The sequence below is a fragment of the Misgurnus anguillicaudatus genome, chromosome 7 (genome assembly GCF_027580225.2).
Source record: "Misgurnus anguillicaudatus chromosome 7, ASM2758022v2, whole genome shotgun sequence".
In the NCBI taxonomy this organism is placed as follows: domain Eukaryota; kingdom Metazoa; phylum Chordata; class Actinopteri; order Cypriniformes; family Cobitidae; genus Misgurnus; species Misgurnus anguillicaudatus.
Genome location: NC_073343.2, coordinates 10,386,044 through 10,411,010, shown reverse-complemented (window position 1 = coordinate 10,411,010; position 24,967 = coordinate 10,386,044). Strand labels below are relative to the sequence as shown.

At 37.6% G+C, this 24,967-nt stretch overlaps 3 protein-coding genes and 1 long non-coding RNA gene across 5 annotated transcripts; 2 read left to right on the top strand and 2 right to left on the bottom strand.

The window, feature by feature from the left end:
* Window positions 1-1,644: 1,644 nt before the first annotated feature.
* On the bottom strand, window positions 1,645-14,420 carry pank1a (pantothenate kinase 1a). Of its 2 annotated transcripts, none has more exons than XM_055171720.2 (7): window positions 13,896-14,420; window positions 7,968-8,320; window positions 7,482-7,735; window positions 7,147-7,323; window positions 6,525-6,648; window positions 3,953-4,078; window positions 1,645-3,809 (listed from the first exon to the last, which is right to left on the bottom strand). In XM_055171720.2, exons 1-7 carry the CDS (start codon window positions 14,221-14,223, stop codon window positions 3,750-3,752), a joined length of 1,422 nt encoding a protein of 473 aa, XP_055027695.2. In that variant the 5' UTR covers window positions 14,224-14,420; the 3' UTR covers window positions 1,645-3,749. The 2 variants fall into 2 exon arrangements, with proteins under 2 accessions (XP_055027695.2, XP_055027696.1); XM_055171721.2 differs by lacking the exon at window positions 13,896-14,420 and adding an exon at window positions 13,135-13,442.
* LOC141365257 (uncharacterized) lies at window positions 10,902-11,662 on the top strand. The gene is made up of 3 exons (XR_012370468.1): window positions 10,902-11,107; window positions 11,194-11,248; window positions 11,473-11,662. It is a non-coding gene; the product is annotated as an uncharacterized lncRNA (long non-coding RNA).
* A 3,199-nt stretch (window positions 14,421-17,619) lies between the features above and the next one.
* LOC129417209 (C-signal) lies at window positions 17,620-19,072 on the bottom strand. Its single transcript, XM_055171723.2, has 3 exons — window positions 18,684-19,072; window positions 18,345-18,522; window positions 17,620-18,057 (listed from the first exon to the last, which is right to left on the bottom strand). The coding sequence occupies exons 1-3, from the start codon at window positions 19,005-19,007 to the stop codon at window positions 17,771-17,773; spliced, it is 789 nt and encodes a 262-aa protein (XP_055027698.1). The 5' UTR covers window positions 19,008-19,072; the 3' UTR covers window positions 17,620-17,770.
* A 101-nt stretch (window positions 19,073-19,173) lies between these two features.
* On the top strand, window positions 19,174-23,525 carry htr7a (5-hydroxytryptamine (serotonin) receptor 7a). Its single transcript, XM_055171722.2, has 2 exons — window positions 19,174-21,013; window positions 21,728-23,525. The coding sequence occupies exons 1-2, from the start codon at window positions 20,406-20,408 to the stop codon at window positions 22,539-22,541; spliced, it is 1,422 nt and encodes a 473-aa protein (XP_055027697.2). The 5' UTR covers window positions 19,174-20,405; the 3' UTR covers window positions 22,542-23,525.
* The last annotated feature ends 1,442 nt before the right edge of the window (window positions 23,526-24,967 follow it).

Genomic DNA, 24,967 nt, shown 5'->3' with positions numbered 1-24,967 from the left:
CTGAGGTAAGTTTGTTGACAGGGGGTGGACGTTATACACAAGCTCACATTCATACACATTAACACATTACTAACACAAAAAAAGAATATCTTTTTTAAAATAAATGGTCACAACATTACCTCTTATGGGGTCCTGGTGTTTACATAACTTACAATAACAATTAATTATTAACAATAAAATATATCTTATTTGTTCTACACTAAACGATAAACACAAATTGATACCCTGCATGGTTACGAAATTATATATAAGACTGAAAAGCAGGTGGAGAATAAAGGAAATTTCACACACAAGTTATATAAATTGTGTTTAAACATAATAAATCACTAAATAAAACATTTGGAATATGCGTAACCTGAATATTTCGGAAAATTAGCAATGGTTTTATTATAGGAAAAAGTAGTATTTTTTTCTTTTTTGCAGAAAAATTTTACAGCCCATTAAAAGTATTTAGTATATATTTTAGCACTTACTACAGTTATTTTTACACTTTGTTAATGTATAGTATCTGTAGTATGCACTCTAGTGAATTAATAAACTGTAGCAAAGTATACTTTAATATTTACTATGGTAAGGTTAAAAACACTATAGAAATCTACAGTTTAATACCGTAAATCCTAAGTATTTTTCAGTTTTACTACAAATAGCATAAGTAAACAAAGGTAAATAAAACGAAATAAAACCGTGGGCGATTTTCGTGTTTATTACAAAATGTTACATTTTATATTCAATTTTATTTATGTAGCCGAAAAAATTTCGCTTCACATGACAAAAATAAGAAATGTGTAAAAATAACAAAAGAAATGAGAAAGTTATATAACACAGGAAAACGTAAAGTGCATCATTTGCTTGACCAGTTAACGTTATAAATATTGCGTAACCTAGTCAGTCGGTTTATCTAAACAAAAAGCATTGAAAGTCCATGACTAAGCGATTTAAGAGATCCAATAGAAACAGACGTACCCTGAAACGCATTTCTCAGTGTGTGTGGAGCATCTTAAGTACACGAGGTCCAAAACAACAGTTTTCGTGTGAACTGTGCTGGACGCACATGCTTCTGCATCACAGGGCGGAAACTACAAGCGGGCTGCGCGTCTCCAATCTTTCCCAAATCTTTCTCAAGCTCTCCAGTCATCATTGGTCAGATGTTTACCGGGTTTTTACACTCACCCATCCCTTTTAGGGGGGTTAACAGCTAACTGTGCATAACCTACTACATCTTAGAAGCCCCCTCCCATTTTTTTTTTTTTTTGAAGGCCCTCATAATTTCTACCCTGTAAAATATTGTAAAGCATGGTATGTATAATTGTAATAAAACATAAATAACACGATTTCTGTGTAATTTTAATGCGTATTTTTCATTTTAATTTATTTTAAGGTCTTTGGTCCCATTGCAAGTTTGTTAAGACCCCCTGCCTACTGGTTGAGAAACACTGTCCTAGGGGGTAAGGTGAGCACAGTGCTGTTCATTTGCTTTTGAAAAAAGCTTTTATCAGGTGTGTTTACATGGGGTTGTTGTGTAATGGGTTTTAATAATGTTTTGGCTATTCTTTTTAAAAATTTACTTTGGTGTGGTTTATTTGCATTACAAGTACGTGTACAACTGATATTAAGTGATAGAGAAGAAAAACAAACACTTGAATATCTGTTTAAAACTTTTATTAGTCTCTAAAAATGTCCTTTCTAAAGTCTCATCATCCATTAAACCCAGTGATGCAAACAGATATCAAGTGTCTCCCATTTTTATAGTGAAGTCACAAATTTCACTAAGAAGAAAAATACAGTGACACTTCAGAGAAATGGAAAGACATAAATATATACAGATTTGTACAAACTGATAAAATAGCACAAAATGTCCCATTAAATTAGCGTCAAACAAGCAAAACAAAGAATAATTTCTCGAAACTGTCAGCAGGAGCCCAAGAAAAACACAAAAAGTTTTAAAGACAAAGGAACCCCTCCTCCCCCTCCCTAAAAGTTCCCAGTCTTTTCAATTCTGTATAACAGAATAGTGGCCGAGACAAAACATGAGCAGCCAGATTTCTGAGAAAAGCAGTCAGACTCTCTTAGCCAAATTGCTGCAAACAACATTCTGGGCTACTGATTCTTATGCATAGCAAGAGGACACGTTTAACCACTATTTAGAGAAAGCGAACCATACAGCAAATCAAAAATTATCTTTCATTATATACACCAATACAAACTTTCAGTCAGCGGTATTGTTGTTTCACAGTACAATTTTAGATATTTGCATCTGACCAGTGCTGCTACTGCTGCTTATTGGTATAACAATAAGAAATACCAGTAACATTATATATTTTTATAAGAGGACCTCTCCCACGTGTACTAAACATAAAGTTGACTTTTTTGTAATAAAAGCTAATGATAAAGACTGGTTGCAGCTATGTTTGGGTAAAGCATACAGCTCTATGAAGTTATTACACAATGAATGTTAATAAAGTTAACTGCAAACTGTGTATCTAAAACACATTTATACCATATATACAAGTCCAAATAAAGCCATAAGTATACAAAGATGTGCAATTTTTCTCAACACTTCACATAAGTTGAAAACAAAAAATGTTTAAATGTATTTTCTGCCTTGGTAGCAGAATATATTATATTAGGTCAACTAATATTCATCTTAAAAATACTCTAAAGCCAGGAGTCACCCTGTGGTACATGGCCTGACAAAGCAAGAGTGTTGGTATTGGCTGGTTTTCGGGTTTGAGTTCTCCCGTTTACAGTTTGGCACACAATGGAAAGCCATTGAACTGTCTAAACATGTTTGATATTTGAATGGTGAGGGAACTTTGAACTCTGCAACTATCTGTTTGGACCACATGCAGGAAGAAGGCAAATATACTGTACATATAACCATACGCTCTTGTTTTAAAGATGATTGTAAAGTTACTTTGGTTAAGGAAAAACTGCAACACCAAAATCTCAGGGATAACAAAATCACACAGATAACTGGGCTACTCTGTGAAGGACAATTTTAAAATCAGTGTATTTAACTCGTGCTACATATCAGGTCATACCACATGTGGGACATTAAAGAAATTTCCTAACCGAACTGATAATATCAAATTGGCCACTTGGTCCCACAGAATTCCGTTTCAAAATTAAAACCACGTGAGACACCCTGAGCTTTCTTTATATCCTTTAAAATGAAAGGCTTTGTGTGAATTAATGTACAAATACTTCTTTTATGATTCCCATTTAAATAACTGCATGAAAAACCACGAACAGCAGTGAAGAAAAGTTTGTTCCATACTGTGCAGAAATCTTACACCAGGTCCTTGTCCTAAACAACAGACCTATTCAACATAGAACCCAAGACTTTTAAAACAATGTTAAACATTTTTTGGGATCTAAAGAGAAGTTTTAAGGTCCACTGTTTAGCAGTGCCCAGGGACAAAGAACGTTTAAATACAGAAGTGCCACTCTTACCTGGCGGCAGCTCAAGAACAAGGTCATTTAAACATTTGAGCTATTAATACAACAGAGCTATTTACAAACCATACAATAAGAAAACAAAAATGTTCGGTTAGAGTCACCAGTCTGAGAGAGACAAAATTAGTCATAAAAATGTTTTAAAACCGTCTTTTAACAGTTATTTACAGTTAATTACTATAATGGCTTCTTTCAATATTTCCTAGTGTTCCCAGTATCCAGTTTTCCTGTTGGGGCTTCCGTGTGGAAGTCTTGAAGCTGCTTCTGGATAATCAGACAAAAATGCCTTTCCTTTAGTCGTCGGAAGACGATTTCAGCAGTTCTAAAAAAGCACCAACAGCTCCAAAGTACCCCTTAAGACACAAACACGTGTAAGTGTACATATAAACATGCACCTGCACAATTGTCAGTTGGTAGTGAGGACAAATGTACAACATATTTTCACTGAACCACCGGCTATATACATGTTAAAAGAAGCAAAAGACCACAAAATTACCTCATGTTCTAGGAAAAGGGCCCTCATTTGGCCCTTGGACCAAAAATCCATAGCATAGGCAAGAAGCTTTGTTGACACTGTGTTTATGCGAAGAAAGTTCCCGACGAAAACAACCCGTTCAATTTTCTGCAAGACAAAACACCAACCAGTTACAAACAAGACAAAGCAGTAATTTAAAAAGAAAATATACAGAATTTTGTAAAATGCATTTAAATATGGTAGGCTAACAGTACAAATTATATTGCACCTGCAGGACATCTTCACTACCACCAGGGGGAAACATCACATTTGATAAATGGTCCATTTCAGTTTTCTTAAATGATGGGTGCTTAAAAAGGTCTGTCTGGGGCCAATTCAATCTTTTTGCCATCAAAATACTGAATAATGTGATTAAGGTGTGATTATTGACTGCGTTTTATTAGATGTTTATGCTCTGATGATATTCTGTACGCTCTGAAAGCCCTGTACAATGCTGCTTGATCACCAGGTTACAAGGCAACACTGTAGAGAAGCCCAGAGCGGTCAGATAGATGCAGCGCCAGCTTCCATGACTATTTTCAAAATAAATAAAAAATATAATAAATATAGTATAGTGATATTCAGTGAGGAAAATAAGTATTTGAACACCCTGCTATTTTGCAAGTTCTCCCACTTAGAAATCATGGAGGGGTCTGAAATTGTCATCGTAGGTGCACGTCCACCGTGAGAGACCCAATCCAAAAAAAAATCTAAACCACAATGTATGATTTTTTGACTATTTATTTGTATGATACAGCTGCACACACTGCAGGAGGGATTTTGGCCCACTCCTCCACACAGATCTTCTCTAGATCAGTCAGGTTTCTGGCCTGTCGCTGAGAAACACGGAGTTTGAGCTCATTCTAAAGATTCTCTATTGGGTTTAGGTCTTAAGCCTGGCTAGGCCACGCCAGAACCTTGATATGCTTCATACAGAGCCACTCCTTGGTTATCCTGGCTGTGTGCTTCAGGTCATTGTCATGTTGGAAGACCCAGCCTCGACCCATCTTCAATGCTCTAACTAAGGGAAGAAGGTTGTTCCCCAAAATCTCGCAATACATGGCCCCGGTGGTCACCCTCTCCTTTATACAGTGCAGTTGCCCTGTCCCATGTGCAGAAAAACAACACCCCCAAAGCATGATGCTACCACCCACATGCTTCACAGTAGGAATGGCGTTTTTGGGATGGTACTCATCATTCTTCTTCCACAAACACGTTTAGTGGAATTATGACCAAAAAGTTATATTTTGGTCTCATCTGACCACATTACTTTCTACCATGTCTCCTCTGGATCATTCAAATGGTCATTGGCAAACTTATGACGGGCCTGGACATGTGCTGGTTTAAGCAGGGGAACCTTCCGTGCCATGCATGATTTCAAACCATGACGTCTTCGTGTATTACCAACAGTAACCTTGGAAACGGTGGTCCCAGCTCTTTTCAGGTCATTGAACAGCTCCTCTCGTGTAGTTCTGGGGTGATTTCTCAACTTTCTTGGGATCATTAAGACCCCACGAGGTGGGATCTTGCATGGAGCCCCAGTCCGAGGGAGATTGACAGTCATATTTAGCTTCTTCCATTTTCTAATTATTGCTCCAACAGTGGACCTTTTTTCACCAAGCTGCTTGGCAATTTCCCCGTAGCCCTTTCCAGCCTTGTGGAGGTGTACAATTTTGTATCTAGTGTCTTCGGACATTTCTTTGGTCTTGACCATGTTAGTAGTTGGATTCTTACTGATTGTATGGGGTGGACAGGTGTCTTTATGCAGCAAACGACCTCAAACAGGTGCATCTAATTTAGGATAATAAATGGAGTGGAGTTGGACATTTTAAGGGCAGACTAACAGGTCTTTAAGGGTCAGAATTCTAGCAGATAGACAGGTGTTCAAATACTTATTTGCAGCTGTATCATACAAATAAATAGTTAAAAAATCCTACATTGTGATTTCTGGATTTTTATTTTTAGATTATGTCTCTCAAAGTGGATATGCACCTACGATGACAATTTCAGACCCCTCCAAGTGTCACCTCAATTTCCTTGTGGTAAGAAAACGGCAAATAAATTGATATCATTTAGTTTGCTAGTAAGGCTGGCTTCTGCATAGAACCAACGCTGTGGCCTCTACGCTGCATTGTTCACATCAACATGCAAATACACATGCAGATCGCTAGTAAACAATGTCCACGGGCATGTTACAGTATTAAGGCAATAGCCAAAGAAGAAGCTGATTGTGTATGTTTCTGGAAAAGCATCAGTAGGGGTGGAGGAAAACCAGAGTTGTTAAATATTGGTCCATCATTGTTTTTACCATCGCAAGTGAAAATGTGTGCGAGAAAATGCACCACAGATGTTTTTGGGGTTCTAGCAGACCAATCCGTACAATCGACACAGAAATATAAAGTGCACATAAGGCTTTTCTTCCTTTCAGTTTCACTTCTATTGATGATTTTGAAATTTGGATGGATTGGACTTTAAAATGTGCTACAGTGCTATAAATAAGATCTGTGGGTAGAAGTAGTGTCTACTTTTTTCTGCAACAGGACATACAACACACCTCATTGACTGCACACATGCGTGCAATGGAGCCGATGTTGTTGGTGATGGTGACGAGTGTTGCTCGTGCCAGGTCCTCTTTCGAAATACTGTCTCTTTTCTCTTTGCTCATCATATGCCCAAAACTATAAAGAAAAACACAAACACATATTTGTATATCAAGCAGACACTCCTAAACTTAGAACAATTAAAAACAAACTGGTTTATCTATTTGCATAATAATAAAACAAAAAATACAGAAAACAAAAGAACCACGTCTGCATTGATCTATAGTATGAATCCAGATTCTTTTCATTTTTACAGTAGTTGAATTTTTAATGTTTAAAATAGATACTCTTCTACTATTGTGTTTCTAAATAAACAAGTCTGAGTTCATTCCTCTCAATCATCAAGGCATCTCTCACATTGCTCTTGTTCCTGCCCATAAAATAATTCATCTCTTTTTCCACACTTCACCCTAACGACGTCACCTTAGATGTTTATCAAGGAATGGGTTCTTACTAGGTTGTGTTATGTGAGGCAATCCTACTTGTGAGACTGTGTAAATACAACAGCAGAATCACTTTCCTTTAGAGGCCATTGCCACCTGATACCATAAACGCAAACACAGAGTTTCTTTGTACCTCGAAGCCACAGCTGACCCCTGCAGCCCGAAACGCTCGTAGTCTCCCCCGTAGATATCCTTTACCAGTTTGTCCACATTGGTGCTGTCACCTTTACTGGCCATCTCAAGGGCTTCTTCAAATGTGTCGCAACCCGTCAAAAGACAACACAGCCCTAAAAACGTCCCACCCCCGAGACTTTGGGGAAAAAAGAAAAATATTAAAATGTATGGTCTTCTGAAGGTGCTTTTTAAAAAAGCACTTGACTGTATGTTCATATTTTTCAAACAGGCTTTTGTGCTTCTGTGTTAATTAAAATGTGCCAGCCGTTGGCTTCGTGTTATTTATGTGCTGACCTTGTGCCTGTCACACGTTTGTAGTTGTCTTTGGAGTACACTGCCAGAATGCTGACGCCCGAACCAATGTTAACCAGCAACATGGGGAAAGGGTTGTCAAGACAACAGGGTCTCTTGATGCAGTTCTGTGTGTCAGACGGGTTCTCAAAATAATAGCACTCTGGATGACCATTAAAGCCAACCGAGTCTATGTACAACAGTCCCTGGATCAGACAGTCCAACTCATCCAGCTTCAGCAGCTCTAGGTCTGCCATCTAAAAAAAAGAAAGAATGAAAGAAAAAGGAAAGAACATTACTTTTACATTTGCAAATGTAAATTTTACATTTGTAGCATCACTCATGTAGCCCAGCCCACCATGAAATCTAAAAGGTTCAAAAGCCCATACCACTGTATAGGCAGGCAAATTGCTTGATTGTGCAAACTAGATTTTAACTTATGATTAATACTATTTAATGGTCAAAACTGTGGTGTGGTCCACTACTCACCGTTCTGAAGTCATTCTCAAACTTGTAAGCTCCACCACCAGTGGCACACAGTGTGGTGTGCAAGCTTGAAAAGTGCTTGTCTCTGCCCATCTGAATAAATCTATGCATGCCAGTAGTGGGAAAGCGGATAAAGTGCAGGTTTCCTGTGCGACCGCAGATGGTTAGGTTGCGCAGTTCAAGGTGAACGTCACGGACACCGCTTTTGCCGTAAGCCGTGTTGGAGGTGAGGTAACGGCGTATGCTCTTCAGATTTTCCACCTCCTCCTGTTCTTCTTCTGCAGTGATGTCTTTTGGCTCAAAGTAGACAAGTTTTACTAAAGTACCTCCGATGTCCATCCCGAACCATGGGAAGGCTGGAGAGACACACATCAAGAGAAAGAAAGAGAGAAGATGGATCAATATCACTAGCACTAGTGTTGGGTAAGTTACTAAAAAAAAGTAATTATATACTAATTAGATTACATACAAATTACTCTCTCAAAAATATTTCATGATTACTAATTACCTTTTTACATCCTATTTAGTAAATGACACAAATATAGGCTTGAAATGGCTCAAATAAATCATATAAAAGTACATAAATTATTTTGGTCACACTTTTAAGGTCCAATTCTCAGTCACTATTAACTTACATTTACATTTAGCAGACGCTTTTGTCCAAAGCGACTTACAAATGAGGTAAACAATAGAAGCAAATATAGCAACACAAGAACAGCAATACATAAGTGCTCTGGAAATAGTCTCATCAAGTTCAACACAGTATAGCCAAGGGTTGGTTAGTACATTTTTTTTAAAGAATGTACAGATAAATAAAAAGAACAAAATAGAGAAAGTCTTATATTAACTATTACTTTTGCCTCAATATACTACTAATTACTGCTTATTAATACTCAGTAAAATAGTTGTAAAGTTTAAGCATTGGTAGGAATTGGGAAGGATTAAGGATGTAAGGTTTTGCATAAGGCTGGGCATAGATTCATCTGATACAAAATAAAATGTTTGCATAACATATGAGTTTGTGCTGTGTGTAATAATTATGTATATATAAATACACACACATTCATGTATGTATTTAAGGAACATTTACATGTGTGTGTGTGTGTGTGTGTGTGTGTGTGTGTGTGTGTGTGTGTGTATATATATTTATATTTATATATTTATTTATTTATATTTTTATATATTATATATAAATAAAAAATGTACGTAATGTACATTAAATTTACATCATATTTACACACAGCACAAACTTATTATGTAAAAAATTACTTTTATTTTGTATGAGATTAAGATTAATCTATGCCCACCCCTAGTTTTGCAGAAATATGCAGTATGTGCTTTTTAAGTATTAATGAATAGTCAATATCTCAGTAATATAAATGCTAATAACCAACTAGTTAATAGTGAGAAGTATAGATAAAAACATGCATTTTAACCTTAGACTTTAAACGTTGATGTTAAATCCATTATTGTTTTATATATAATTGATCTACAGTCCATACACATTTAATTCAATTACATTAGAAGTAACTGTAATTAAATTACTGGAAAAAAACAGTAATCTCTTACTTTACGTTTTAAGAAAAAGTGAAACTATTTACTACCCTTTCGTGTTGTTAGTGGATGAAAACATCCACTAAATGCAACGCCTATAAAAATGTATCAGATGAATATTTTTTCCATTTTTTTTTCATAAATCTGTTAATCAACCTCAAAACTACCAAATCTTCACAAAAATTCCATGATTTTAATGCTTTAATTGACAAGTTCATAAGTCGTGTCACTGATTTGGGGAAAATGACAGATTTTCAATATAAAAAGTCTTGGGCTTGTCACAGATTGGTTCAACATTGGCTTTGAAGCATTTTAGCTTTTGTTTAGCATAAGTTTTTTTCCTCATTTATTGTTAGTGGCTGTTTTTGCCCCATTGACTTCCATTACAACCACACTCTTTGATTGCAGAGCTATGACACCTTTTTATCAAGCATTTTTGAATGTTGGTGCTTTTTCCTTTTGCAAAGAGGTCACATTTGTCATTTTTACTGTTGATCACCTTGTGGCACTATGAAAATGTATACATTTCTACAGAACAATTTGCAACTGGTTGTCTTCTAGTTTTCTTCTTGACAGACAAAGTCAGTATAGAAATAAAACATTTTGCAGTGTGTGTATTTTATGTCTCTAAACATCGCAAGCAGGACAGCCAATAAGAGGCACTGACTTGGACACCACAAGCAATGCTGCAGGAGTTAATGTGGAGTCAGCCAGTTACCGTGGTAACAGCCCTAAAGCAGCAAATGGCTGTTGTTGAAGGATGCTTAGCAGGTAAGAAACCAGACATAAGCACACTACAAAAGACAGCAGCATCAATACAAAGTGATGTAAAGACTACTGGTCTATAAATAAAAGACAAATCTATGATCAGTACACAGAAATTTGTTATGGACCACTGATTTATCAGATAGTAGGTACACTCACGTAGGTACTATGATAGTATATTCACTGGGCTAACCCAGACAAACCTAAAAAAAAAAAAAAAAATCAAGGTAGCTCAGGGACACAGATCTTATTTGAATTACCTGGCACATGCAAAGCTGTGTTCAGAAAAATATTTAAACATCAAAGCCATCTTTGTTGAGTTCAAATGATTGATCACTATATGTGACACTGAGGTATAAAGCATTTTCAGCTGGTGCTGTGCAGGTGACAGTCAGTGGCCAGAACGTTCCCATTACGACATCATCTCAAATGACCCTCACACTTCCCTTCCTCCCCCTAATATAGACATGGAAGTATACTGTATTGGGAGGGATATTTTGGACATCACTCTAATACTCTTATTTTGGAGTTTGCAAATCAAGTGGAAAAGAGCCCAGCTAGATGAATAGTCACTTTGAACTGTCATTGTATGGCAGGACCTACAATGATTCTTTTAAAAACATCATGTAATGGTCGTGACCGCTGTAATGCATTTACGGTAAATAAGGGTACTCCCATATGTATTTACGGTAGTCCAATTATATAGGGGGATTACGGTAGTAAGCATGGAGTGTTTTATGAATGGAGTTGTAATGGCGGCGTGCACGCGAGTAAACAACGCCGAGTAGACAACGCCGTTTGGTGGCTGTTCTTCCTTATTTAAGGTATAGTGAATTTTAATATGTAAGGTAATGTTTTTTAAAATGCATGACATGTGGTGTAATGGCGTATATTTGGATATGTCATGCAGGCAATGATGAAGGGTTGTACCTGTGCGATGAGACATTTGTTGTAGCTGCTGCCAGGTATGTGATGTGTAGCTATAGTGCATTGTGACGGTGTTTTGTAAATGTTTTTGTGCTTTGATGTATTTAAATGTATTGTATTGTATTCGGTATTTAAGTAATGCATGTATTTAAATGTATTGTAGTGTATTTGATATTTGGGTAATGCATGTATTTATGGATGATGTGTTTTTATTGTTAAATGTTGGGTGTAAGATTAATGGTGATTTCTGGCTCTGTTTTAGGAGCTGGCCTATGTCACTGTTTTGAGGCTTTAGATATAATATATAAACCCAATGTGTTTCTAAATCCACTTGTGAGGTACTTAAAAGTGTTTGCCCATTTTAATATACCCACATGCACTTGCTACCAAAGAAGCCTATTTATGTGTTATTTTATTATGGTTGGATTGTGAATAAATAACTATGAAAAAGATGATTATGGGACTGAGGAGTTTGTTTGTTTATTCTATGTAGGCTTTACAATCATGAAAGTCATCAAGTCAGTCAAGGAGTTTTTGAGGTGAAATATTACTTTAAAAAGTTTCAAATTATGAAGAGAGGAAAAAACAGTAATGGCAAGTGATGGACCAATGTTGTTTCTTCATTGTTTTATAGGCAGGAGCCAGAAGCAGCAGACGATCAGGGGGTGTGAGAGTGGTGTGACATAATGACGTTTAAACAGACAGCACAGACCATGTGGGTGAAAGGTCTGTTTACATCCACCAGTCAGAGAGCGAGAGAGAGAGAGAGAGAGAAAGAGAGAGAGAGAGAGGGAGAGAGAGGGAGAGAGAGGGAGACTGAGAGAGTATTGGCAGTAAAGTTTGGTCATGTGGGGGGCTGGGAAAGGTGAAAACTGGCAAGAGAGAGTCAATGAAAGGCAGAACAGTGGTTGCCAGAAAGCGACAGAGTGAGATTGGCAGGCAAGTCTGTGCCAATAGGAAAGAGGGGCATTTAGACCGCCAATGAGCGAGAAAGGCCATCATTGGGTAACAAACTAGAGGAAAAGAAATGTGTCTATCACTTACATAGCCAAACTTACCAAGAATCTCAGAACTACATTTTCTTACTATAATATAATATAGTAAACTACTCTGCTAATGCACATGCGTCTGAAAGTTAGATTACTATAATGCTTATCCTTGTTATTTGTTTATAAATCTCTAACCTTGTATTTTATAAATCTGAACTATAGAACATAACAAATACTTGGCAGACAGTGCTAACCAGTCACATCATACAAAAGATTACCAGCAGAAACAGAAACAGTACCTAATCTATAAATCCCTATAATTGGTCAAAATATGTATTACTTCACATGGCTTATCTGGTCTGGTAAGATTACACATGAAATGTAAATAGTTAAATATCATTTGGGTTTATTTTTATAAATTGATTAAGAAAAAAAATAAACAATTGCTTTCAAAAAGAGTTGGACAATGCATGGTCGAAGTTGTGGAATGCTGACAAGCTGGTCAGGCAGTTAGGACTACCGCAAATACGAACCCACAGACCTGCTTTGGTTTTGTATTAAGCTTTTTGTTGATATTAGTTGTGCCAACAAACTGTAGTAAAACTAAAGTCACGTTTTTGCTCTTAAAAAAGATAGGAAACCCCATATGAAAAAAACCTGTGGTATACTTTAGTGTTTACTGCAGTAAACTTTAGTTAAATAGATACTATAGTGCTTTGAACTTACAAGATTTACATCGGTAAACTACAGTATTTACTACAGTAAATTCACAATATGTGATATTACTGTATAATATAGCATACTTTTATAAAGTGGTGTAACTACTATAATATACCACAGTACGTTGCATGTAAATTGTTTCCTAGAAACGAAACATCAATTGCAAGAGGAAGCAGAAACCTGTCTCTTTACTCTAGGATGAGGTGAAGTCTTACCTGGCTTCCTTGAATATTTCAACTTCATCCTGCTTGCCGCCTTAAAACTGTGCAAAAGTCTAAACACCCCAGATCACCACAAGCGGAGATAAACTCGTTGTTCCGTTTCGATAACAACGACGTTACACATATGGTCTTCAAGTTAAGTTTTGTCGTCGTTTTACAAGAGTGGCAGAAATAAGGAATTTTCCTGCATTTTGGAGGGTGGGGGCGTTCCTGTCTGCCCCTTTAACGCGGCCACGCGAAGACAAAAGTCAAGCGGTGATTGGTCAAAACGCGTCAAGCCTTCCCATCAGGAGCGATTTCAGTACAACTCCTGACCGTCGAGCGACCAATCAGAATGCGAGAAGAATAATCTCAAAGGTTTCATCAAAACAAAAGGCACATTTCTCTGCTATTGCATATATTTGACACGAACTGCACCTCAAGCTCGACCCTAACTGACACTTTGGACCCTGAAATGAAATAAAACGATTTTAGAATCCAGTGATTCTAAAGAGACATCTGTGATCCTTTTTGCATACAGGATGTGCGTTTATGCCATGTTCTTGCATCATATGCCAGTTACTGCATTTAAAATCTTTTTTTATTTAATCCTGACGAACATTATGTGCGCTGGTCAAAACATCCAGTGCAAAGCATTCCAAAAATTGTTAAATATTGACGTAAACCACAATTAAATGTGATTGCTTATCAGATAGTCTGGAAAACAAACAGTCACTTCTTATCCGTAAAACAATGAATATGTCTGATCAACTTACGTGGTCTGTTTTTTCTCGCAGATTCCAGGCGCCTCCGCAACCGGCACTTCTTCGCCGGGGACCCGTTGGTTTGGGGGTCTTGATGATGAAGATGGTGGTCGTCCGTAATGGTAAACGGGCTACAGCTGCCGTTGCTCAGCTGTCGTCGGATTGGCTTGTGCATGCCGTTTGTGTAACAGGGACCCGCTCCGTTCTGGTCAATAATTGATTTGGCTTTGTCCATTTTTTTTGTACAATACGCGATTTTGGTAAGCTTGAAAGCGAGCCTTAAACAAACACGCGCTGAATCTGTCTCTCGGGGTAAGAACAGGCTCGAGGCTAATGACATACACAAAACGCGCTTATGTGAGAAAAACAATACGAACCATTAAACCGTTTCTTTAGAAATGTCGAATCCAGAGCGAGGTAAGTAAAAGGCTAATACAAGCTTCGGTCGAGGTCATTGTCGGTCATATTCTAGTCTATGGTCACGGCGCTGCAGCAGCCACCCCGTCAAACAACCGGCTCGTGACGTCACCCGGAATGACTACACGAGCCAGTTTTACAGGTCTGCGCGAGCAGAGCATTGCGCTGTGCGCGCGCACGCACAAGGAATTGCGTCCCCTAATGTTATCACTGAGCAAAAAATAAAGTATCTATCTATCTATCTATCTATCTATCTATCTATCTATCTATCTATCTATCTATCTATCCATCTATCTATCCATCTATCTATCTATCTATCTATCTATCTATCTATCTATCTATCTATCTATCTATCTATCGTTTTGGGACACACCTCCAAAAAAATTTAATTCAGTATCTATCTATGGTAAATCTGGGAGGACTACTAGTTTTTAAAGTAGTACAAGGAGTTTCTCTCTCAAGGTTTTTTTCTCCAAAGGATCCCCCCCCCCTAATAAATATTATTTTTCCACCTAGGAGTACTTTGCTACTTGTGTTGTCCACCAATTGTTCTGTTTTCTCTTGCATGTATTAATGTAAAGCTGATTTGAAACAATTAAACAAGTTTGAAAAGCACTATATAAATAAAATAGAATTTTAAAAGAGTGTAGTTTCTTGTAGCATGTGTTTTGGGGTGATGAGTTTCACTTTAGTGAGTTTTCAGGTATCTGTCTCTCTATCCATCCACCTATCTGGGCGTATATGTTAATTCTGCTGAGTGTAGTTTCTCATGTGTGGGGAGTGAATGAGGTCACAGAGTTTATCTTTAGTGGTTGTGGTTCTCAGGTATCATTAGCGGAAACAGGCATAGTGTTTAAATAGCAACAAACATTTTTCTCTTAATAAGAGTTAAAAAAAAGAATACTTTAGAGTAAAAACTATTTAATCAAAATACCACATTTGAAAATATATAGGCTAGTCTAATTTAGGAAACAAATTACCAGTAGCTCTAAATCTCATTTAATGTGTATTCAAAAAGACGGTGTATGCACATTTAAACTGAAAACACAAAACTAAACCAAATATACAGTCAGTGATTAGTAATTGGCCAATATTTTTAAGGATGAATGGACTGCTGCTAAAATGATGGCTTTTATAACACACAGGCAGACAAAGCTAGAATAATAATTGCATCATTAAATGTTATCACACTTACACTGCTGACATTTCTGGATATCAGTGGGGGAGGGACTTTCATGGTCGAACCAAAATAGATACATGCCTAAATAGCTATGAGGGGCCAAATCATGTGACACCACTGTGACTTAAAACAAATACTTGGCAGGATCATCAGAGGGAACTGGACGTCTCTGTCAATAATATGATAAGGACATTTAACAATTAAATAGGCTGTTTTGTAATACATAAAAAACACCAAAATCTAAACAAGACCAAGTCCAGGACCATGGATCAGTTTTCATTATAGGTTGGTTTTGTCCAATCAACAGTTGAATAATGCAATTCATTTAATCAAATACTGGAAGTGCATTTTTAATGATATTACAACCAGAGGTGGACTGGGACTAAAAAGTGTCCCTGTACTTTCTCACCCAAAGCGACCAACCAAACCCTGATGATCTCTCACTTTAAGTTTTATAAATCATTATCAAGAACAAATAAATTTACTGAAAATCTACCACCAAAGCCAGGTAATCAAAGGTGTGAACGGACTTTGCTAACATAAGGGCCTGAGGAGGACACAGGTCTATTTATGCATTGTTTTGGATATACTGTCCAAAATCTAAATGATTTTTGTCTAAACAAAAGGGAACAAATTAAATGTAGCCTACTCACAAAGTCTCTTTCTCATAGAAAACATGAAAAATTGAACTATAAAAACTAGTAGTTTTAATAAGATTTATAAAATTAGCCCTAAAAAAACAGTCAAGTCATTTCATTACTTGCAAAAACATTTCTGGCCTCTCGTGATTTCTTCCATTCTAATTTAATCCACAATATACACATGCATACTGTATCTTTGTATTTGCTTGAATGACAATTAATGTAGCAATGGCTTTTCATTGCAAATTACGTAAAGTTCATTTTTAATAATAAAAAAACACCAAAATTCACATAAAGGTAAGTAGTGTGCATCCTGGGTTTGCTAATTATCAGTATAATATATGTATATATATGTATGTGTGTGGGTGATTCTCACGAAAACTTGGTTTTAAAAATGTCAAGCATGAAAACGTAAAAATTGCTTAAATTTACTTTTTTTCCCGCCAGACACTGAAAAACAAAGTCTGGAGTAAATGGGAACATTAATTTAAAAACTTTTACTTATCATTGAACACTTTTTGTAACATAATTTAAAAAATTAGTCCTAAAAAATCTCATTACCGCAACAGTCAGAAAACATCAACACTGACATATTTTCAAAATGACATGACAAACCTGAAAGAACATAATTTGGAGATTCTGCACATGCATTTAAAATCAAAGTATTATGCTTCTATTAATTAAATTAACATTTAATAAGCATCTGTTGCGGTAATGATAATCAAAATGTCGTGTAAGCATTCTGACAAGACAATATTTCAAATTAACTGTAAAAAAATGATCTTACCTGGTAGCCATCTTGAAGTAACTGGTCCATGTGCTTGGTCACTCAAAATCAAACTTTATTAAAATTCTGTATGTGTGCTTAAACTGTTCTCAAAAAGTGTTGCGGAGGATGAGAACATCAGGCATGGACACATAATTTTCCTAATTTTTCAAATACATGAATATTCAGTAAATATTTTTTCTGTCATCTAAAGTAGTCTAGCAAAACGTCCATTTATTTTTTTTCTTAATATTTTTGTGTTAATTTGATTAAATTACAACATAACGCATGTTCAAACACAGCCGGACACATTGCGGTAATGAGAATTTTAGCAGAAAATGAGATAAAATTTCCAATTATAAATTCTTATGTTGAAATCACATATTGTGCAAGGTAGAACACAGTATTGTGTTAATTCTGATGCTTGTTAATGTTACTATATTACACATTTTAGTGCCGTGGTGTTTCAATGGTTTCATGAGAATCACCCATTTATGTATGTATGTATATAATCCAACCGGCCCACATTTTAAAAATTGGTCCGTCCCCTCCGCCTATAATTATAACACAAATATGTTTATTAAGCAGACGTTGAAAGACTTTGTTTTTTCGGTACAGAAGATTCTGTACCTTTCTAGTGGTACAAAATATACAGACATCAAGTCTTTCTGGAATGCATGTGTATGTCTCGAAAAATTCTGAGGTCAAGTGAACCAATAAACCATGAGCACATTTTGTGTTTCTTTTTGGAGTAGTTTATAAGCAAGCCTTATTCTGTAATAAATGCAGCGAGTGATAATCCATTAACAACCATTATTGCATAATTTCTTTAATTCATCTTGACCTTGAACTGAAAAAGACAGTCTGTCTTTGATCAGCTTGTCTACCAGGTAATTTCAGTGCCATCCCATGCATACGCTTTCCCTGTTTTGCTAATATTTAAGCTGTCTATGACATTCATAAGACACTGTACAGAGTATTCTGTGCTGAACAGCTTGTCCTTGGGAACGTTTCGGTGATAAGGCCGAGATAAATCTGTATTCACAGTTCCAGGATGCAGGGACACGCACACAATTTTAGATTGTCCACGACCCAGCTCGATGGACAAGTTTCGGGTGGCCATGTTTAAAGCAGCTTTAGACATCCTATAGCTGTACCATCCTCCAAGAGCTGGAAACAACAAAACAAAGAATAAGTAAAATATAAATAATCTGAGCTCATGCAAACCATGCATCTGTAATTCATAAAAACTATTGTCAATACTTGAATAGTGTTACGGCCCAAAAAGAGCAAATAGCAAGCATGCCAAAACAGGGGGATTAAAAAGAGACTAACAAAGTACTTGTAAAGTGGGTAGATTACAAGATGTATTACTATCAATTCAGCACATCCTGTACAGTATGTTTCATGGGAGCACACAGGCATCATCACACATGGGGTCACACATGGATACAAACCATTGTCTCCAATTGATCCCACTCTAGCAGTCATGTTAACAATGATTCCAGTGTGTTGTTTTGCTTTCTCTTTTGGTTGTTGGCCAAATGCCCCTGTCCCGACCTGCAGCAGTGGGGCAAAATACTTGACCATCACCAGTGGACCCACAGTATTAGTGGTCAGTGTGGAGATGATGCCCTGTTTTATGACCCAAAAATGAAACAGGAAGTCAAAAGAGAAATGGAATTTTTACCATGCCAGAAAAGGCAAGGTACAACGCTTTAGCTATAAATACTGGTATTTGGGTAATAAACAAAAGCATATGACATATCTCGTTCTTCCTTAGTTGTTAAGTTTACCTGAGCGGACACGTCTCGTAAACTTGTTTCTCCTTTACCCGACGGATGAAGCACAGCGGAACAATTAATGATCAGATCCAACTTCCCAAATTCAGATTTGACTCTTTTAGATGCACTTTTGATGTCTTCCTCCCTGTTTACGTCCAGTCTCAGTACACTCATTCTACCTGGGTGCTGTGCGGATAGTGCGGCCAGATGCTGTGCGCTGTCCGGGTTTCTGCATGTTGCGATCACGGCGGCTGGAGCTTTATTTAAAAGTAGATATCTGCAAAACTCAAGCCCCAAACCCCTGCTAGCACCCTGCACTAAGGCCACAGCAGCCATAAGTCTTCACTAAAACAGCAACACGCGCACGTGAGTTTAGATTCACTGCCCCCTATGGGAGAAAGAAGGACACACAACCAACTCGTTTTGTAACTTGCACTATATGCTTGAGTAATCTCATGAATATTTAGATAACTTGTTTTTCACAAGGTTAAAGTGCATTTGATTTTGACAGAGACAGTGTATCTTAAGAAACTGTAAGCACTATTGTTTCATTTATTATTATTATTATTATTTTGTGCTGAATTAAATGACCTTGTGACCCTGATAAATAAATTCATCTTCAGGATATCTTTTTTATGTACGACCAACACGGAACTAAATAAAAATAGACAAAAATATACCAGCAACCCTGCTGAAAAGGATTATACATTTGAATGGGTTTCATTACAAATGCCATTATGAAGCATACATGTTTTGTTTCTTTATTGGTTCCTATCTGCCCTATAACACCCCCACCAATATTACCAGCAGAGACCCACAGAGACCATAATGGCTACTATTGAAACAAATACAAATAAATCCATTATCATTTCTGTGGTTTCTTTTCAGCAGAAAAGTACCATATTTTTATTAGTAATAGCAGAAGTAGAAGGATTGGCACGCAGTGACCCTAAAAATGTCATTTGAAGGTACAAGGGATGGAAAAACACTAAAATCCATCATAACTTTAACAGATGCCAGACGAAATAAAAAAGTTAAGTTAAATGTTTAGTTAATTGTGTGACTTTAATGGATAAAATAGGTTATTTGTTCTTTTTGTGTATTTTACCACTAGGAGGCGGTATTGCAGGATGTTTATATGAACTTGATGCACCTTACAAAGAGAAATGCATGTGAGATTTATATTTGTCTACGTCTTATGATTAGAAACAGGGCTGCCTGAATTTGGAAAAGTGATTTTATTCTCAATCGATCAGACTGTTTATGTTTTATTGCATTGATAATTTATTTTAATTGTACAGTAGCCTAAAATGTCAAGCCGTTTTTTAATCGTGCCTTGTAAATACATTGATTAAGTTTTTTGTCACGTTAAACCTCAAACTAAAACCAATAAAATATAAACGTGTGCTACCAGTACAACATATCGCCAATTATATAAATTAGGTATGTGAATCTGAACTGACCTTAAAAAGCCATCTCGTAGAATTAGAGGACAGATACTGTATTTTATTTGTCACATTATTGTTTGTTATAGGTTATAAATAGGCCAACAAATAAATGGCATAACTTTTCTAAAAGACGTGTATAAATGACAAATGAACGATATCCTCTAAAAATAATAAAATTAGCCGCGCGTCAGTGAATCGTATGCGCGCATCACGTATTGCGCGCGCAGCTATACACTCGGGCCATCCGCGCGCACTCTGAAAAGTTCATGCATAAAAGGCACACGGCATGGTGGTGGGCGAAACCAACTGTACCAGTGTCGCGCAAAACTACAAAGAAACCATGAAGTCCCTGATGGCAGAGGAGCGCGCAAGAGAGACAGTGGCAAGTTTGGAAACCTCAAACAGCATGATGATCTCCGAAGCCCTTTTCCCTCGGCTTTTCAAAATCGCGCACGAGTCGGGAGAGATGGCAACAGCTGCCGGTTTTAGTCCTGTAGGAATGAAGCCTTCCAGCCTCCCGGTACTCCTGGAGATGATGGAGATGCCAAACGGCACGCGTTGCGCGGAGCAGATCCTAAGCTATGGGGAGATGGAGAAAGTGCTGATCGGGGGTGTGCTGACCATGCTCACTCTCTTCACCATCTGCGGGAATCTTCTGGTGGTCATCTCGGTATGCTTTGTGAAAAAACTACGGCAACCCTCCAACTATCTGATCGTGTCCCTTGCGCTCGCCGACCTCTCCGTTGCGCTCGCGGTGATGCCGTTTGTCAGCATCACCGACCTGATAGGTGGCAGGTGGATTTTTGGCAAGTTCTTCTGCAATGTGTTTATAGCCATGGACGTGATGTGTTGTACCGCGTCCATCATGACCCTATGCGTTATAAGTATTGACCGGTGAGTGTTGTTTTAAGTTGATTATTGTTCACAGTGACCACTTTTGGTTATTTCAGCTCTTGAATGTCATTCTCTGAAGAACTTCAGGTTTATCCATTTGTTTAATAAAGACAAATGCATTTGAAGTGAATTTTGTGGTATTATATGGATAGTCTGAGATGACCAGCAGATTAACCCTTAAACAGCTACATGAGAATGAGTTTTTAACCAGATCTTGTTATTTATCATAGCTGTGTCTGCGAGAGTCACATCATTAGTTCACATTTTCTGTTATGATTTAGTCATCATGTACTACCACAAACATGGACACACATGATTCAATAGTAATTAACCAAGGTTAATTTATAGTCACTATGGTTTTACTACAAATTAAACAAAAAACGTTGGTTACTTACTGTAGTTAACCATGGTCAATTTTGTGTATTTCCTGAATTACCAGGAGTAAATTATACCCAGGACTAAAACTAAATGCCATTAACTTTCCTTTATTCCACATGCTCTAAAATTGTTGAGAAGATACCTTTTCTACACACATATATTTTTGAATTTCATTATTTTTTTCTTGCCTTGTCAAATTTTAAATAAAACTAAACTACACTAAACTAAACCAGGTTAAGGATAAAATACTTTTTAAAATTATTTGTTAGACTGCATAAAACATCTTAACAACATAGAAACACAGCATATTTCATATGTGGTTTCATTCTATCACAGGTACCTGGGCATCACCAGACCCTTAACATACCCAGTAAGGCAGAACGGGTGGTGTATGGCCAAAATGGTGCTTTCTGTGTGGTTACTTTCTGCGTCAATCACCCTGCCGCCGCTCTTTGGCTGGGCACAAAATGTGAATGATGACCGGGTGTGTCTGATCAGCCAGGACTTCGGCTACACCATTTACTCCACAGCCGTTGCTTTCTACATCCCTATGACCGTCATGCTGGTCATGTATTACCGCATCTACCGTGCCGCTAAGCTCAGCGCCGCCAAACACACCATCACTGGCTTTCCTCGTGCTGAAGAGGAGGAGGAAGAGGAAGGGGGTGATGGGACGGAAGAGCCCGTGGGTGTGAATTGCGTAACAGTGGCGATCAAGCTTCAGAGGGAAGTGGAAGAGTGTACACGGCTGTCACAATTTCTGCGAGGTGTGGGCAAGAGGAGCTCAGATCGGAGGAGCATCTCCATATTCAAACGGGAACAGAAGGCAGCGGCGACGCTTGGAGTGGTGGTGGGAGCGTTTACTGTCTGTTGGCTGCCGTTTTTCCTCCTTTCTACGGCTCGGCCCTTCATATGTGGGACGCAGTGTAGTTGTGTACCCTTGTGGGTGGAGAGAACTCTGCTGTGGTTGGGTTATGCCAACTCACTCATTAACCCCTTCATCTATGCTTTCTTCAACCGGGACCTGCGCACCACCTACCGAAGCCTGCTCAGCTGCCGTTACCGCAATATTAACCGCAGGCTGTCAGCCGTCGGCATGCATGAGGCCTTGCGGCTGGTGGAAAGACCAGAAGTGGTTGTCTCTGGGTGACCTATAACGTGCACATAACAAACAGAGAGTTTGATGGTTAGCATTTGCTCAAGGAGGTGGAATAGGACTCGTGATCCTAAATGACTGTGTCATGTTTGAAAGGTGTCACATTGTACTGCAAATACTGTATGTAGTATAAGCTACCTACAGACCGAGAGTGCGAGAATGAAAGACAGTGGTCATGCATTTCCATTCGAAATCATCATTGTGGACACAGCATTTGTTGTTGGCTGCCAAAAGATGGAATGAGGAAATCTGTTTGGAGAACGATTAAAGCAAAGACGAAAAACTGAAATGTAGAGAAACAAAAACTATTTCAGCTTAGTATGTACTTACACACTTGTTTGTCACCTGTTAACTCAGTAAGTGTAATTCATTTGTGACTCACTGTGTGCTGAGACTCTTTACAAATAACACCTAAAGACAATCCACATCTGCTTTCCGCACCGTGCACATGCTCACCCCCACCAAAAACCTGTGACTGCTGATTGTTTTATGCTTTCATGCACAGTGCATTGAAGCATAGATCTAATGTCAGCTAAGCTCCAGTCTGCTTCATGGTAAAGCCTGATAAGCCAGGTTGTAATCTGATCCCTGATCAGTAATTAAAGGTACACCAGTAAGACTCTGGTCTTTATTCTGTAGGCATTTATCGTTTGATTCGGCATTAATCCTATGAAAAAGCTTGCATGTCAGTACAATTTGTTTCGAACACTAGTCACACAATAAGCAAAATGTTGTGATAAGAAATAAAGATTGTGTTTAGATTCCCTTTTATAAAATTGTTTCCATCAAAAATATTGGCAAATATGTCAAAATAAAGTGTATATGATGTCTAGTTGTGTAAATATTTTAAGCACATGCACTGTAATGTACAGTACCCCTACACACCCTCACTAATGCATTTTTGTTGTTATACCTCTTAAATGTTATTTCTTGTATATAGAGTATTTTCCAATCTAATTTGAAATAAAGAAAATGTGATTAAAAAGGACTTGAAATTTGTTTTTGAAATACTTGCCTGATCTCATGAGAATTTACATTTTAGTTGGCTAATTCAGTGGTTCTCAAACTTTTTCCGCGTGCGGCCCCCCTTGTGTACGGTGCATTCCTTTGCGGTCCCCCCAAAGAAAATTTATGACAAAAACTGTTCTAAAATTTAACATTTTAATTAAACAAAACATATTAAGCTATACAAAGTAGTGCTGTTGGTTAGTAGCCTTATTTTTTTAGGTTTAATTACACAGAATTCATGATAAATGAATATATTTTATAAAACGTCATAAAACTGGGGCCCCCCTGGCACCATCTCGCGGCCCCCCGGGGGCCCCGGACCCCAGTTTGAGAACCACTGGGCTAATTCATACGAAGTGAATCATACAAAAACATACGATTTAAAAACACTAATGAAAAAAAGTTTGGGACCACTGGGATATCCACATTTGACAAGTGAATATCCAAGCATAGCTCAGGTCAGGAAAATGCCGCAAGGATAAAGTTAGAAAGAAATGATGGAAAATTGAAGTTAATTAAGAGGAAAGTGTCCCTATTCACTTAGAATCACAAAAGCGGCCATTATGGCTTGAATCTAATTAGTTGCCCAGACCACGAGTCCCTGCAGGGAATGTTATTTTAAGGGTCCAGTTTCTACCTGCGACAGCTACCTGCCGCAGGTGACAAATTCAATCTTTATTGAGACTGCGTCGCTGCCTTTGAGGGTAATGATAAGGTCCCAATTTAACAGTGGTGTTTTTCTCATCATGAGTTACACGAATCTATTCTGTTCTATGAGCACCTGCCAACACAGAAATCATTTTTGCCCACTGTGCTAAAGAAGTAAAATAATGTAACAAAGGTCAACGACACAGCGGTAGACGGACTGGAGTGTAAAATTACAGATCAGAATAATTCCCTTACATTTCACCCCACTGAGACAATTCTTTGAAATATAAGAACCAGACAGGAGAAAATTCAGTGGGTTATAATCACCTGCGTCTGGAAAGGTGAAGAGAACAAAATACAAAAAAAGTCTATTGAAACAAAAAAGTGTCTAACTTCTCTTTATTTCCTCCATGTCTAATACATTTTTCATGACACTAATAATAAACTGTCCTCTGATATATAATAATGATGTGACTCCACCTATTGACTCGCCCTCCATTTTTCATCAATACTATTTAAATATAGATTTTATTTTAGTTCAAAAACTGTGAACTATTTAGTACTGAATATCTGAGTTACAACGTTAAACAGGTTTTCCATTTTCTGCATTCAGGATGATTTGAGCGGGCCTTAAATGGTGGCGCGATGACGCACTGCAGCCACCAAGCATGGCCTCGCCCCTAACGGTACATTCACACAGTAGAGAAACGTTAACGCTTGATGGAAGGCTTGCCTGAAGCGCAACACATGCTCCAATCTTTCAT